This window comes from Cottoperca gobio, chromosome 6, assembly GCF_900634415.1.
Source record: "Cottoperca gobio chromosome 6, fCotGob3.1, whole genome shotgun sequence".
Taxonomy (NCBI): domain Eukaryota; kingdom Metazoa; phylum Chordata; class Actinopteri; order Perciformes; family Bovichtidae; genus Cottoperca; species Cottoperca gobio.
Window position 1 is genome coordinate 19,804,079 of NC_041360.1, and position 12,842 is coordinate 19,816,920.

The 12,842-nt window shown below is 42.4% G+C and overlaps 1 protein-coding gene across 2 annotated transcripts in view; it reads right to left on the reverse strand.

Annotated features, from left to right (window-relative positions):
• Window positions 1-82: 82 nt before the first annotated feature.
• LOC115010236 (cyclin-dependent kinase 17) overlaps window positions 83-12,842 on the reverse strand; it is a 28,357-nt gene continuing 15,597 nt past the window's right edge. Inside the window, exons 3-17 of one of the 2 annotated variants that reach the window (XM_029434746.1) lie at window positions 12,353-12,517; window positions 11,514-11,647; window positions 7,931-8,056; window positions 6,245-6,301; window positions 6,018-6,132; window positions 5,128-5,222; window positions 4,868-4,930; window positions 4,311-4,434; window positions 4,025-4,145; window positions 3,411-3,508; window positions 3,138-3,243; window positions 2,635-2,677; window positions 2,374-2,464; window positions 2,130-2,207; window positions 83-1,419 (exon numbers count right to left, since the gene is read on the reverse strand). In XM_029434746.1, coding sequence (XP_029290606.1) covers window positions 1,382-1,419; window positions 2,130-2,207; window positions 2,374-2,464; window positions 2,635-2,677; window positions 3,138-3,243; window positions 3,411-3,508; window positions 4,025-4,145; window positions 4,311-4,434; window positions 4,868-4,930; window positions 5,128-5,222; window positions 6,018-6,132; window positions 6,245-6,301; window positions 7,931-8,056; window positions 11,514-11,647; window positions 12,353-12,517 — 1,454 coding nt within the window. In that variant the 3' untranslated portion in view covers window positions 83-1,381. Of the gene's footprint in view, window positions 1,420-2,117; window positions 2,208-2,373; window positions 2,465-2,634; window positions 2,678-3,137; window positions 3,244-3,410; window positions 3,509-4,024; window positions 4,146-4,310; window positions 4,435-4,867; window positions 4,931-5,127; window positions 5,223-6,017; window positions 6,133-6,244; window positions 6,302-7,930; window positions 8,057-11,513; window positions 11,648-12,352; window positions 12,518-12,842 lie in introns of both variants that reach the window. The other variant, XM_029434747.1, reaches the window with a different exon arrangement.

Below are 12,842 nucleotides of genomic sequence, written 5' to 3' on the forward strand. Positions count from 1 at the left end.
CAGTGCCTTTTTAAATCAAACATGTTACAGTAGCTAAACGTGTACAACAGGGGAACAAACAAACTACTTCACATGATTTCTGTTTAAACTTTAGATTTAATTTTCTTTACTCTGGAAAAAAAAAAAAAAAAGCTCAAATATGGGAGGGCATCCGCAACGAAATCCCACACCAAATAACAATTATCAACAAATAAAGTTAAAGAATATGATACAAAACATCTCTTGTAACACTGTTAAATAGACTGCGACTCAGTATCAGATTCACTAGGGGCAGGACTATAGCTAGTGCTCCCTGAATAAGGAGTTCAGTGGCTGTGTGCTTCCTCGTACAACAGAGCAGGCATGCAACACAAAGGTGGAGGCAATCCAGAAAAAAAAAAAGAGATACATTTTTACAGTTGATGGAGATGGGAATGGCAGAGAGGCAGCAGATTCCAACACTGGGGATTCACTTTGCACCTCCCCTTTGTGACAGACTGGAGGAGATAAAGTGTCAGATTGAGGTGGAAAAGGAAGAGAAGGTTGTTCACTGGAGTTACATATGTAGGTTTTTATCTAGAATTAAAGGAGGCGTAACTAATCCTGTAATGCCCTCGTCATTAATTCTACGTTTGCTTTTCCCTCCTGCATTTGTTCCTTGGACACGACAGAAACCGCAGCATCCTGGAATGATATGCCAGCATCTGACAAGAACGTGATCTTTTTTTTTTGTTTTGTTTTTTTGTTGCGCAGAGCTTGGCAGCACTGCTCTCGTATTAGCCTCCATTTGGGATAAAATTATCAATTTTATCAAAGCCGGCCTCAAAAGCCTTTTGGAGTAAACAGTCACAAATGATGGGTGCAGCTGAGAGACGGCACCGTGGCAACAGAGACAGAAAATCAAACCCTTTTGAGTTGCTACAGAAACATGCCTCTGCTCGTCTGTGTGCCTCACACACCCACACACACACACACACACACACACTGAGGAGCTTAGAGGTCGAGTTTTGTTATGTATGAAAATGGAAATGGCAAAGAAATATCACTTAAAATACCACCACTTCAAAAAAAATTAAATCTATACACATTGCATGTACTCATTAAAGTGACTGAGCCAGTTAGAATTCTAGACAGTAGTTGGATTTAGCAGCAAATTCTCTTCTCAATAAATATAGATGTACAGTATATAAATGTCTCTTTTGGGCCAGACTCAGGCCAGACCTGGAAAGGGGGATCGGTCGCACTGTGGACGAGTTTCCCAAGTAGCTTGGGGGGGGGGGGGGAAAGTGATGCTAATGATGATGATGCTCCACGCCAACATCCATCTCGGGTTACTGATCCATCTGCAAGACTGTACAACTAGAAGATCATTCCCAAATAAAAAAAATACAGTCCAGAGAATCTAAAACAGCATGCTTTGTCTTCTGTTCTTGCCGTTGCCTGAGGAGAGAAAGAAGAAAAAGAAAAAGCATGAATTATTTTGATTTTATATACAGTTTACCCCCCTCCCCGCAAAGTCAACATCAAAATAGGCGGAAAATCTGGCTGTAAATTGTGGAACAACAATTCCCATAATGCTTTGAGGGTCGTAAACAGGAGGGGCTACAACCTGAGCCCTGTTTATTTAAAGCCTATATTTGTTTTTTAATATAATTTTGGCAAATAGGCGCCATGAACAGTGTGCAGAATTAGCTCTTAGCAGCTCCTGTTTGCAATGTACCCATGGATGTACAAACTATCACTGGATTACTTTGATACTGAAGAAAACTTAATGATTCCTGGGAAAGTTCTGCAGATAAAAGGAGCATCTTTCTTTCTATCATTTCTAAGAATGGTTATTTGCGATGGACATCAAAAGATAATGAAATCCACGGGATCCTCAGCGTTAGTCTCAGAAGGAAAACAGAACGCACATTTGGTTAAAGTACCTTAATTGCCTTAATTGGCTGTGTCACAGCCACAGCTGTTGACCGTGGTTGTGAACGGGCCAAACTACAATAACTAACTTCCTGTTCCCTTTTCACCTCAGGAAACATCTTTGCCTCCACTCTCCTGCGGCCCTGTCGAGGCTCAGCTCACGGTTTTGAAAACCTCTGGTTCACAGTGAAAACAAAAGCAATCAAAGTGTTCATACTTGCATCATTGCTCACCTGACTCAGGGTATGATGAGTTCCGGTAGCCGGGATCTCTCTGCAACTGGACCTCCTTCAGTGTGAATATGGATATGCCTGCCAGACATAAAGAGTCAGTCAGTGCAGCAGAAATCACATCTTGCCAGGAGAACAGTGTCTTTGTTATGAGGCTGTAACTGATCCCTCACTGTACACCGCAATATCCCTCAACTTGTACCTAGCGGAGCCTGCCAAGACTGCATTACTGCGTTTCATTACTCACTCTCTGGCAGTGTGAGCACACGTGGCCCCAGGCTCCTGAAGTACGGCTGTTTCATGGCTTCATCAGCAGAGATCCTTTTTTTCGACTCGTACTGAAATGCAGGGCAGTGAAAGAAACGTATCGCCGTTAACAACAATAAAAACGTGTCAGCAACGTGCGATCGCCGACTTGTTTCAAAAGATACAGTCCTAACATAGCTGCTAAACGTGTCTCACTGCTTTTAACATCCCAGTCATGTCTGGTAGATATAGTGAGACTCACTTTTAGGAATGACATCAGCAGATCAATGCCATCAGTGTCCAACCTACATGGGGGAGATGGAGAGGGAGGGGGGAGAGAGAGAGAGAGAGAGAGAGAGAGAGAGAGAGGTCAGCAGAGGTGGGGTGACTCACAGATGCTGGCGAATGTAAGGAAGGAAACGCAGTCAACTATTCCACAGGATTTCCTTACAGGAAGTGACAAAGAGCAAACACTCCTAACTAAACAAACCAATAAGACCGACTCTACAAACCTAAAAGGCTCTAAACAGTAACTGCTCTCATACCTGGGTCTGATTAGAAACATTTGCTCATTTCCATCTCCAATGATTAGCGGGCTAACAAGAGAGGTGAGGGGGGAGTGTTAAACTATACACGTGTAGAATTGCTATATAAATGTCTGAAATAACTTCATGTGACATTTGATGAGCTGCAGCGTACTAAAGCCAGAGTGATGTAAAAACCATCGCAGAAGAAGAAGCAGATGTTCAAGTTTCCCGGTCTTACCTGGGTGCGTGGTTAATGAGCGGCTGGATCTTGTACTTGGGGAACTTGTAGGACTTGAACTCGTCCATTGAGGATATTCCAGGCCAGCTGTCCTCTGTTGGAGTGCCTGTGGGGGGGGGGGGGGACATTCAATGGACCCTGTTAGTCAGGCTTTACCGTAGCAGCTGGAGGGGCTTTTCACGCTGCCACAGGGGCTACATGCCAGGGTTAATGCGATTAAAGGCTCATATTAAAAGTTTGAGTGCTCCGCTGTCAGCAGGGGGCAGCACTGACCTAGCAGCCTGAAGATGAGGTGCAGCTCGTCCTCCACCGTGGAGCCTGGGAACAGGGGCCTGCCGGCAGCCATCTCGTAGAATATACAGCCCACACCCCTGACAGGAAGACACAGACAGGAGGGATTAGGTCGTGAATAGATGTCTGACTGGAGCTTTAACACTAATTCAATTCAACGGGTCTTCTGTATTTATACTACCACTAACTTTCCGGATCAAACTCCCTGATCCGTACATTAACTTGCCGGTTTCAATCTTTCCAACGAAAGAAATCAAAGACAGAAATGAATTTAAGAAAACAGCAGGGCACTGTGAAGTATAAGGGAAAGCATCAGATTGTTCTTTCATTAACAACCAACATCAAAGTGTCTTTACTGTAGATTAGGACACCTCGTCACCGCAGTCTGCTGCTGCACTTCATAAGTTGCTCAACATCTGTGCTTATTCCACAAATCACTGAAGCGAATAAACAAAGACGGAAATGTTCTCGAGGATTATATTTGGTTCTGCACTTTCACTGCGCTCACTCGTACGGACGTAAAGAGAGAGTGGCAAGGAGTGTGAAACGTGTTTTGTAACAGTTGTAATCATCCCTGTTAAATGAGGCCCACTCACCACATGTCGATCTGCGTGGAGTACTCAGAGGAGCCCAGCAGCACGTCGGGAGGCCGATACCAAAGTGTTACCACCTCGTTAGAGTATGTTTTGGTGGGCACAGATTTGGCCCTCGCCAGGCCTGTGGAGCAGAAATAAGAACGGATCCAATGGGCACATTTAGTAGAAACTTCATGTGAAGGATTTAATTCCAAATGCCAAATATTTACAGTACAGTATTTGTAAAATAAAGATGAATACACTTTCAGAAATGCGTTATTTTAAATCCAAATTGTAAAAATATTACCAAAGTCAGCCAGTTTGAGTTCCCCTCTGTCGTTGATGAGCAGATTTTGGGGCTTCAGGTCTCTGTGCAGAACTTTCCGCCTGTGACAGTACGCCAAACCTCGCAGGATCTGGTACAGAAAAATCTGGGGAAAGAAATATTTTATTTTAGCAAACCATCATCATATCGGTAAACATCAGTTTCTAATAGTGGTGCTGAGTAAATGTTGTTACATGCAATTAATCTAAACCCCTTTGAAATATAGATATTTATTCAGAAGAATAAGATCAATAAATTCTGAACTGATGCTTATAGACACATAATATTTATTTGCTTCTACCAAACAGTATTTTTCTCTCTATATTTCTTTATTCAAAGCAACAGAATACACACACACACACACACACACACACACACCAACACATTTTTGTGGAAAAGTAAGGTTTGGGGAACAAATGTCCCTTTTCCCTTCACTAGCGACACTCCACCACCAGGGGGCACACTAATAGTGTGTCTTGCATGGACACCGGCAACAACAACGTCCTGGCAGTTGATGAAGTTGGCCTGCGGAAGCTCACCTTGACATTGTGCATGCTCAGGATGTTCCCGCAGTCGTCCATGTACTGCTTGAGGTCTTTGTCCTAGACAAGAGAGAGGGAGGGCGTTAGAATAGTAGAAAGGCTACAGGCACAGCAACAGTTATGCTCCTGTATCATCATCCTCAACTCCGCAGAGGGTCATGAATAATAATGTTAATACATTCATTTTTTTTGCATCCGTGCGCAGAATATTGTGTGAGTCATGCAGGAAGTGAAGGGCAAGGTTTTATTGGTCTCACCAGGTACTCGAAGACCAGTGTGAGAGATTTCTCTGTGTGGATGATGTCGTGAAGCGTCACGATGTTGGCGTGTTTCAGGTCCTTCAGTAACGACACTACAGGAAAAGAAAGAGGAAACATCTGTAACATTGACGATGTGATTACACTTGTTTTCTTTAATCTGAACCATTATTCTGTCCTACATGTGACTCTATGTCTCAGGAATGTCTCCGACACACGATGAAAGCCACAAGAAACGATACAATACAGTATTTAAAAAACCCCATAGGGACACAGGAAACCAACTTTACTCTTCTTATAGAACTTCTTTCCTGCAGTTGGTCCGACATTCTCACTGCAAACCCCCACAATGCATTTCTCTGCGTTGTTTTACTGTATAAGCAGCCGAGTTCAACGTGTTATAACAATAGTGACCGCGGTCTTCTTGCCAAATCTTTAAATTTAGGGGATTTGTTGTTTGTGTGTCGGTGTGTATTTACAGTGTGTTGAAACAAAGACACATTGTCAAAACCTCATAATATGTCATGTTTTTATGACATACTACAATTTTATAATACTATGATTTATGACTTGTACTTATCTTATGACATTTTTATTAGATACCATAAAATGACTTTTTAATGACTTGTTACATACTACATTATGACTTTGTTTTTAACTATATTATGACATTTTATTAAATACTATAATACCACTTTTTGAGGCAATGATTCTGTATGTTGGGGGTGAGTTTTAAGAGTTTTACCTCGAAAAAATCTTATGAATATGAATGAATACAATAAATACGTTAATGGTTAATTATCTGGAGTTCTGTTTTTAAAATCATGATACATTTCTCCAAATGTGATTAACAGGATGCAGCTGTGGGTACAACACTGAAACTTTGATACCTTCTCTGATAGCTGTGCATGGCGCCCCCTCCTCGTGCTCCAGTCTGATCTCCTTCAGCGCCACAAGGTTGTCCGTCAGCTTACTTCTCCCTTTGAAGACCGTCGCGTACGTGCCCTGGAGGACAGAAGGACAAAGAAGTGAGTCAGGCTGTCACGGGTCTCCATCACTGTGTCTGTATGCGTTATATCTCCTGTGAAGAAGTCAAGGTAAACACACTGTCACGTACCTCCCCCAGTTTGTCCAGTTTGATGTAGGTCTCCAGCTTCCCAAATCCAATTTCTGACTGGAGGAGAGAAAAGGGACAAACAGCATTAATGAGGGGAGCGTCTTTGTCAGCACTGACAAGCTTACAAACACTACGGCAAATCCTTATGACGTGAGGAGGTCACACACACCCCCCAACCAACATCAGAGATGATGTCATGTGACAGAGGACTGTTGGCTTTTACAATGTGTGTGTTTACAGGGAAGGGAAGGCAAATGTTACTTATAAAGCATGTTTAATACACAATACAATACACTTTAAGTGCTTTAGAGCTCCAACAACTCGTCAATTAATGTCCAATGTTTGATTTGAGGCTTTTCTTTGACACGTTTGATGGTAAACTGAATACATTTATGTTTTGGATCGGAGATATAACAGACATATTTACAGATAAATCAATTAGTCTATTATTCAAAAGAAGAAGAAAATTCATTTATAATGAGAGTAATCACCACCTCCAGCCCTAATGTGCTTTATAAAACACTCACATTGTACTTAATACAAACGATTTAATGACTCAGATGCCATATTCATTATGAAAGGGAGATTTTAAAGGAAGTGAGAATCTGAGGTCATCTCGAGTCTTTAGTAAAGCTTTTCCACCAACTAAAATCGAACCATAACTTAGCAACAAGCATAACCCGACGCTTTGTACAGCATGAAGACCAGTGCCAGATGAGCGGAGAGCTCTGGGTGGAACATACTAACCAAAGCCATTCAGTGCTTTATAAACAACTCTGCAGGGAAGTGTGCATATATGCAAATGCAATGAACTGTCAGTGAGGCAGAGTGCTCATCTCTTTCCTCTGTTCTACTTTTGACGGATGCACAGTCAAAGTAAAACCACAAGCCATTCATCGAGGCTGCTGACAGAGTGACTGCTGGGTTGCACGACGACAGGCCGAGAGGATGAGATGAGTCTGAAGGGGAAGGTGTGAGCGTTCACTCTCTCACTTCTGCTTCTCGATGCCTTCAAATAAAACATCACTCTCGTAGCTATCTTTATGTTCTGCAGCCCTCGCTGAAGGCCGTTCTGTTTCCACTTCTCCTCCACTGTTGATTCTCTAATATGAACCGCTCGCTCGCTAACGTAGGCAGCGAGTACTGTACATTTACATAAGCACAGTAGGAGGTATCAGCGCACGTTTTGTTTTTAAATACAACATTACACAGGGAAATAGTCGTTTTTATTCTATTACATTTATTTGACAGTTGCTATGAGCTGTCTTGCAGATCCAGATTTTAGCTGCAAAATGTTAGATAATAGGTTGATGCCATGAATTTATATATATATTTGTCAAACGTCAGAGTCTGTGGGTGTATTAGACCATTTCAGGCAATGTTGACAAACAAGGAGCAGCACTGCGATGAAGAACCTTGATATGTTGGGTATCTAATAGGCTTATTAGCCAAAAACTGACATGCGTGTTTCTGATTTGATAGACACTATGCAAAGATACTGTACTGCACGAGGTGGAAGGGACAGATGTATAACAAGCAGAAGTTAGCTTGTGTTTGGTGCTGAGCAGGTAGTGTGCAGTCGGATCATTATGTTTCCATTGTATTTATTATCCATTTGACCACGTTGTCTTTTCTTTCTTGCCCCCTCTCCACTCCCTCCCTCCCCCTTTTCTCCCTCCGTCTCACCAGGGATGCTCTGCGGGAGCGTCGGCTCAGCGGCTGGTCGAAGGGCGGGCTGCTCAGCTGCAGCTTCTCCAGGTAACCGTCAGGTATCCTGATGTCCGCCGGCAGAGACAGACGTTTGTTCAGGTCCTGTAGACACACACACACACACACACACACACACACACACACACACACAAATGGTTTTAAACAATAGAGAACCTCATTTAAAAACATGTGTAAAGTAAACATGTGAAAACCATGAAAAAAAAACCCGGAGTAAACCCTCAAGCAAACAGTGTAAGCTCTAAATAAATACCAGTGATTGACAACAAAATGGCAGAAACCCAGAGTAAACAAGTAGAATCTGTAAGAACCAGCCAGCTTTAGGCCTCACTGGTCAACAGAGAGGGCAGTGTGTGTGTGTGTGTGTGTGTGTGTACAGTTTTGTGTTGCAGACTTGTGTGCAAAGGCTGCCTGTGGAGCCCTTCAAGAGGTCGAGGTAAAGTCTTTCCCAGAGCAACAAAGTACTAAAGCATGATCCTGACGACTTGTTATATATTCATCCCATCATGGATTTCCTCTATTTGTTAGATTACTGTTAATCTGGCCTCTCTCTCTCTCTCTCTCTCTCTCTCTCTCTCTCTCTCTGCTTTAAATCTTCCCCTCCCTCTGAGGTAACACTGGACACTTAGTAACACACCACCCCTCCCCCTTGCTCTTCACCAAAACACAACAATATGCAACTTTGAACCTTCCACATTTCAACAGCAAGCTCATTGATAAATCCGTAACTGAAGGTGACTGATCCTTCAGCCACTCATTCAAAACCAGGACAGTGACTCAGCATTTTGCCTTCGTTGTCGCTTATGTGGAGCTTATAGTTTCTCGCTTATTCGATTAATCGCTTTGTCTATAGAATTTTAGAAAATGGGGGAAAGTTTACATTATAAATTCCCAAAACCAAAGTTCATGTCTACAAATTGCTTATTTTGTGCAATCCAGTCCATAAAACAGATAATTCAGATTATTGTCATACATCTTAATTCTCTAGTTACGGGCTTATGGTTTCAGATCTAAATGCGTGGTGAACATCTATTAATACAGTTATATAAATAACTGCTTGGATCTATATCTTTCAATAGATATCCAGTTTTGCTTGTATGAAGTTTCTGTGTGCTGGGTCACGATTGGTGCTTTGTCCCCAGAGCAAGGGATACCATCAATCACTTGACCTTTGCACCCCCACCCCACCGCACCCGTTGTCCAATCAGCCCGCCCTAATCTTTTACAACAGCGACCCATCTGGACCGCATTACAGTAATCCTTGTGATGTAATCCCAAACCAACACTGCTTCCTCTCCCGTGTGAGACATACAATCCTCTACCTGACCACAGACGGAGGGATTTCCTCACTCTTCCTTCTCTTCTTCAACTGTCCCTCATCAGCGCAAAAGGCAAAGAATGAGGCCACACGGTGACGTAGCCGTCGGATCACTTCATCAAAAACAAACGTCCGATCAATCACGCCGCTCATACCAGCACAACCACTACACAGTGTTCCAGAAAGTATAAAAACGGTGTGTTGTGTACGTGCTTCGGTCCAAAAAACCCCTCTTCTGGTTGTGAAACAGTCACAGGAAGTGTGGGGTGCACCACTTCTTGCACACCCTGTCCATACACAGCGAGCGGTGATGTGTCATGCCTCCGTGTGTGGGTTGCCTCAAATGGAGTAAGCTGCTTAACTATACGTTTAAAGGTTTGTTTTAGTGCATGTTTAGTTTGTCTGTGTAGCTACTGGGTATCTGCTCGTAAATCCGCCAGAGGTCCTGCAATCAAACGAACCAATAAACACTTTCGGAGGGAGGGAAGTGTGTGTTCTTCAATCACAAGATGTTTCCTTGCATGATCACCCAGCAGGTGCTGTGCAACATGTGGTTCACTGGCGAAATGTCAACATCAACCGCAGAGCAAAACACACATACAGTACAATAAAAACTAAAGTACGTCTGCTCTTTTGGCTCCTTTATGGAAATTGTTTGCAACATCTTAAAGTTAATGTATTTTAGAATTTTTTTTAGTTTGTTATATTTGTTAAAATGCTATTTACATCCCTACAGCATTCAACTTCACCGGACTCTCACATGCTGCTAGCTACATCATTTTACTTATTTTGAGAGTAGTCCCATCTTCCCCCTCATTTGTGAAAATGGGGATAGAAGAAAGGAGATTATGCAATGCTTAAAACAGCAATGTAACAAATATAAGTATGTTTCTTCTGTGAGTTTGAGACTGTATCAACGTAAAATAAAATGCTGAGCTAAGTAATGTTCTTGTTCACTTTCACTATGAAACTGCACAGTCAGTCGTACATCCTTAAATCCCGTTAGCAGCCATTAAGAGGGATTGAAGAGACCACGTCTTGCTTTTGTAGTGAAAAAAGTAATCCAAATGTAATTTCAAATACAATCCAAACATCCCTTCAGAATATTTTCACTATGTTGAAGCATCAAACACTAGTGTCATGTTGTCCATCTGATTCCCTTTAATTACCGAAGCCTACGAAATAATCTGAAGTCAATGTCAGAAATCTGTGAAATTCAAGAAACCCCCATTGAGCACAGATGATCTGCAACCTTAACGTAAAGCAGTGTGATTTCTCTTCTTACTTCACGCTGCCTTTCATGTGTCCCAATGAGCCGGATGGATTACAGCTTTCACTCTTGATCTGGTTCTGCATTTGTGTGCACGCCTCTCTTTCCATATGTTCTGCTGAATAAAACTGCGTAGCGTGCTGCAAGCCACAACTTTATCTCTACAGTGGCTTGCTTTTGTACTCAACAGTGTAAACTTTATGACTTTGAACAATGCTGCACTGTATTAGATACGTGCAAAAGTCACACGCCCTGGATTTAAAAGATGCTTGTGGTAAAATTAAATCCCTCGTAGACAACAAACAATAATAATAATAATGACAGCGAGAAGTCTTTCCATAATGTGTTGACATTATATAACCAGAGGAATGTAAAACTCTGTTTCCTTGTGTGTGTGTGTGTGTGTGTGTGTGTGTGTGTGTGTGTGTGTGTGTGTGTGCGCATGTGCGTATGTGTGTGTGTGGTGGCGACTGTGAACCACTCTGTAAAACATATTTTAAAAGTAAGTACAGGAGTAGTTTGTGAAGAGACTGTATGTGTGTGTCTGTTTCTGTTTCTGTTTCTGTGTCTGTGTGTGTGTGTGTGTGTGCATGTGTTGTCTAGATTATGTGGGCAGCTGAGCGTGTACATGACACACTACCAGGATTCGCCTACGCCGAGTTCCAGCATGCTGCTGTAATGCACACATCATTAAAAAAACAATTCTTGCTGAATAAAAGGTCCATCATCAAACTCTCTGATTCCTTTACTCTTTGTGTGAATTAATCTATAAACAGCTCAACCAGGTAACACCCTGTACGAATACATTTTAGAACAGTAACATATTCAAACATCAAAGTGTGTTAATAGCAGCAAGTGACTCATGTCTCCCACAACATGTCCACCATTTAAAAACAGCAGAAAGGCTGTGAAAGGACAAATGACGTCTAAATGCACAAAGAAACAATCCCCACCTCTGCAGAGATGCGTCTGTTCCCTCTGTTCCGCAGACAAACACCTGTGGGGGACTGCACCTCATCGGAGGAAGTACCCGACGCCTGGTCACTCTCCCCGTCCGACCCCATCTTCAGGTTCTCATGGACGATGTCTGGAGTAGAGAAAGGAAGAAAAATAGGATTATAGGTTGACGGATGGAGCAGGTCTGTGGAAACAGGGCAGGGCTCGACACTGGCAGGAAAGAAAAACACTCTCTTGGACACTTTGACAAGCCCCTCCGTTCTTCTCAAGCTTCTGGCTGTGTCGAGAAAGAAGACATACACAACAAGCGTACGAGGTTTAACAAGTTTGACTGATAGATTTCATTTCCATTCATTGCCACGGGGCGTTACAAGACAAACCCACACATCAACCTGTAATCCTAAACTTTCTGTTGTAGATATAAAGCATATTGCCATTCCCTTAAGGCTTTATGCATATATTAGGGAGTGTTGTGAATTTAAATATTGTTTCTGGGTTTGATGGAAGAGTTCAAACACATTATATTTTTGTCTCAGTTTTCAACAAATGGCTTATTGTGAGATTTAAGTTAACACTGGAATGATTGTTCTGCTATGTATGTGCGTGCCTGCACCAATATATGCCTCTAGCAGTGGTTTGTTTGAGCAGACAATATATCACTGTGTGTGTGTGTGTGTGTGTGTGTGTGTGAGGCTCAGCTGACTCAGTACAAATGTGAAATACAAAGATATTCTTCCTGAGGATTTTTAATCTAACAGATTCACATTCAAATTTAAAATCTAGCCATCGTAGCAACTTCTGTGTGTGTGTGTGTGTGTGTGTGTGTGTCTCTCACCGAGGCGACTGCCGTTGCGAGGCATAGTCATTAAAGAGCCCAGGCCTCCTCCGATGACGCTCTGAGGCCGTCTGAGCGGCGGCTTTTTAAAGGAGCCTGTGTACTGGTGGAGGAAGGAGTGGACACTGTGGGCTGACGGAGGACGGCCATTCCTCACGATGGGCTCTGAAGAAGAAGAAGAAGAAGACATTTTTAAATGACGACAAAGATCTGAATCAATGCAACTGGTAAAAGAACCAGAATGTGTAGTATATGAAATGTTTCGATATTCCAACCAAACAAATAACTTTTTAATGATAATTGGAAGATGATTTCACGCATTTGGCGAACGGACTAAAAGCTCTCTGATGAACTGAACATTACTGGTTACATAGCGTAGGACCAGACTGCACAAAATAATCAGTTACATAAGAGGTTTAAACTCGCAATCTACTGATGCACAGATTTACATGTAATATCAGCTAACTGCTGTGATTTAAGAAGATCGTCA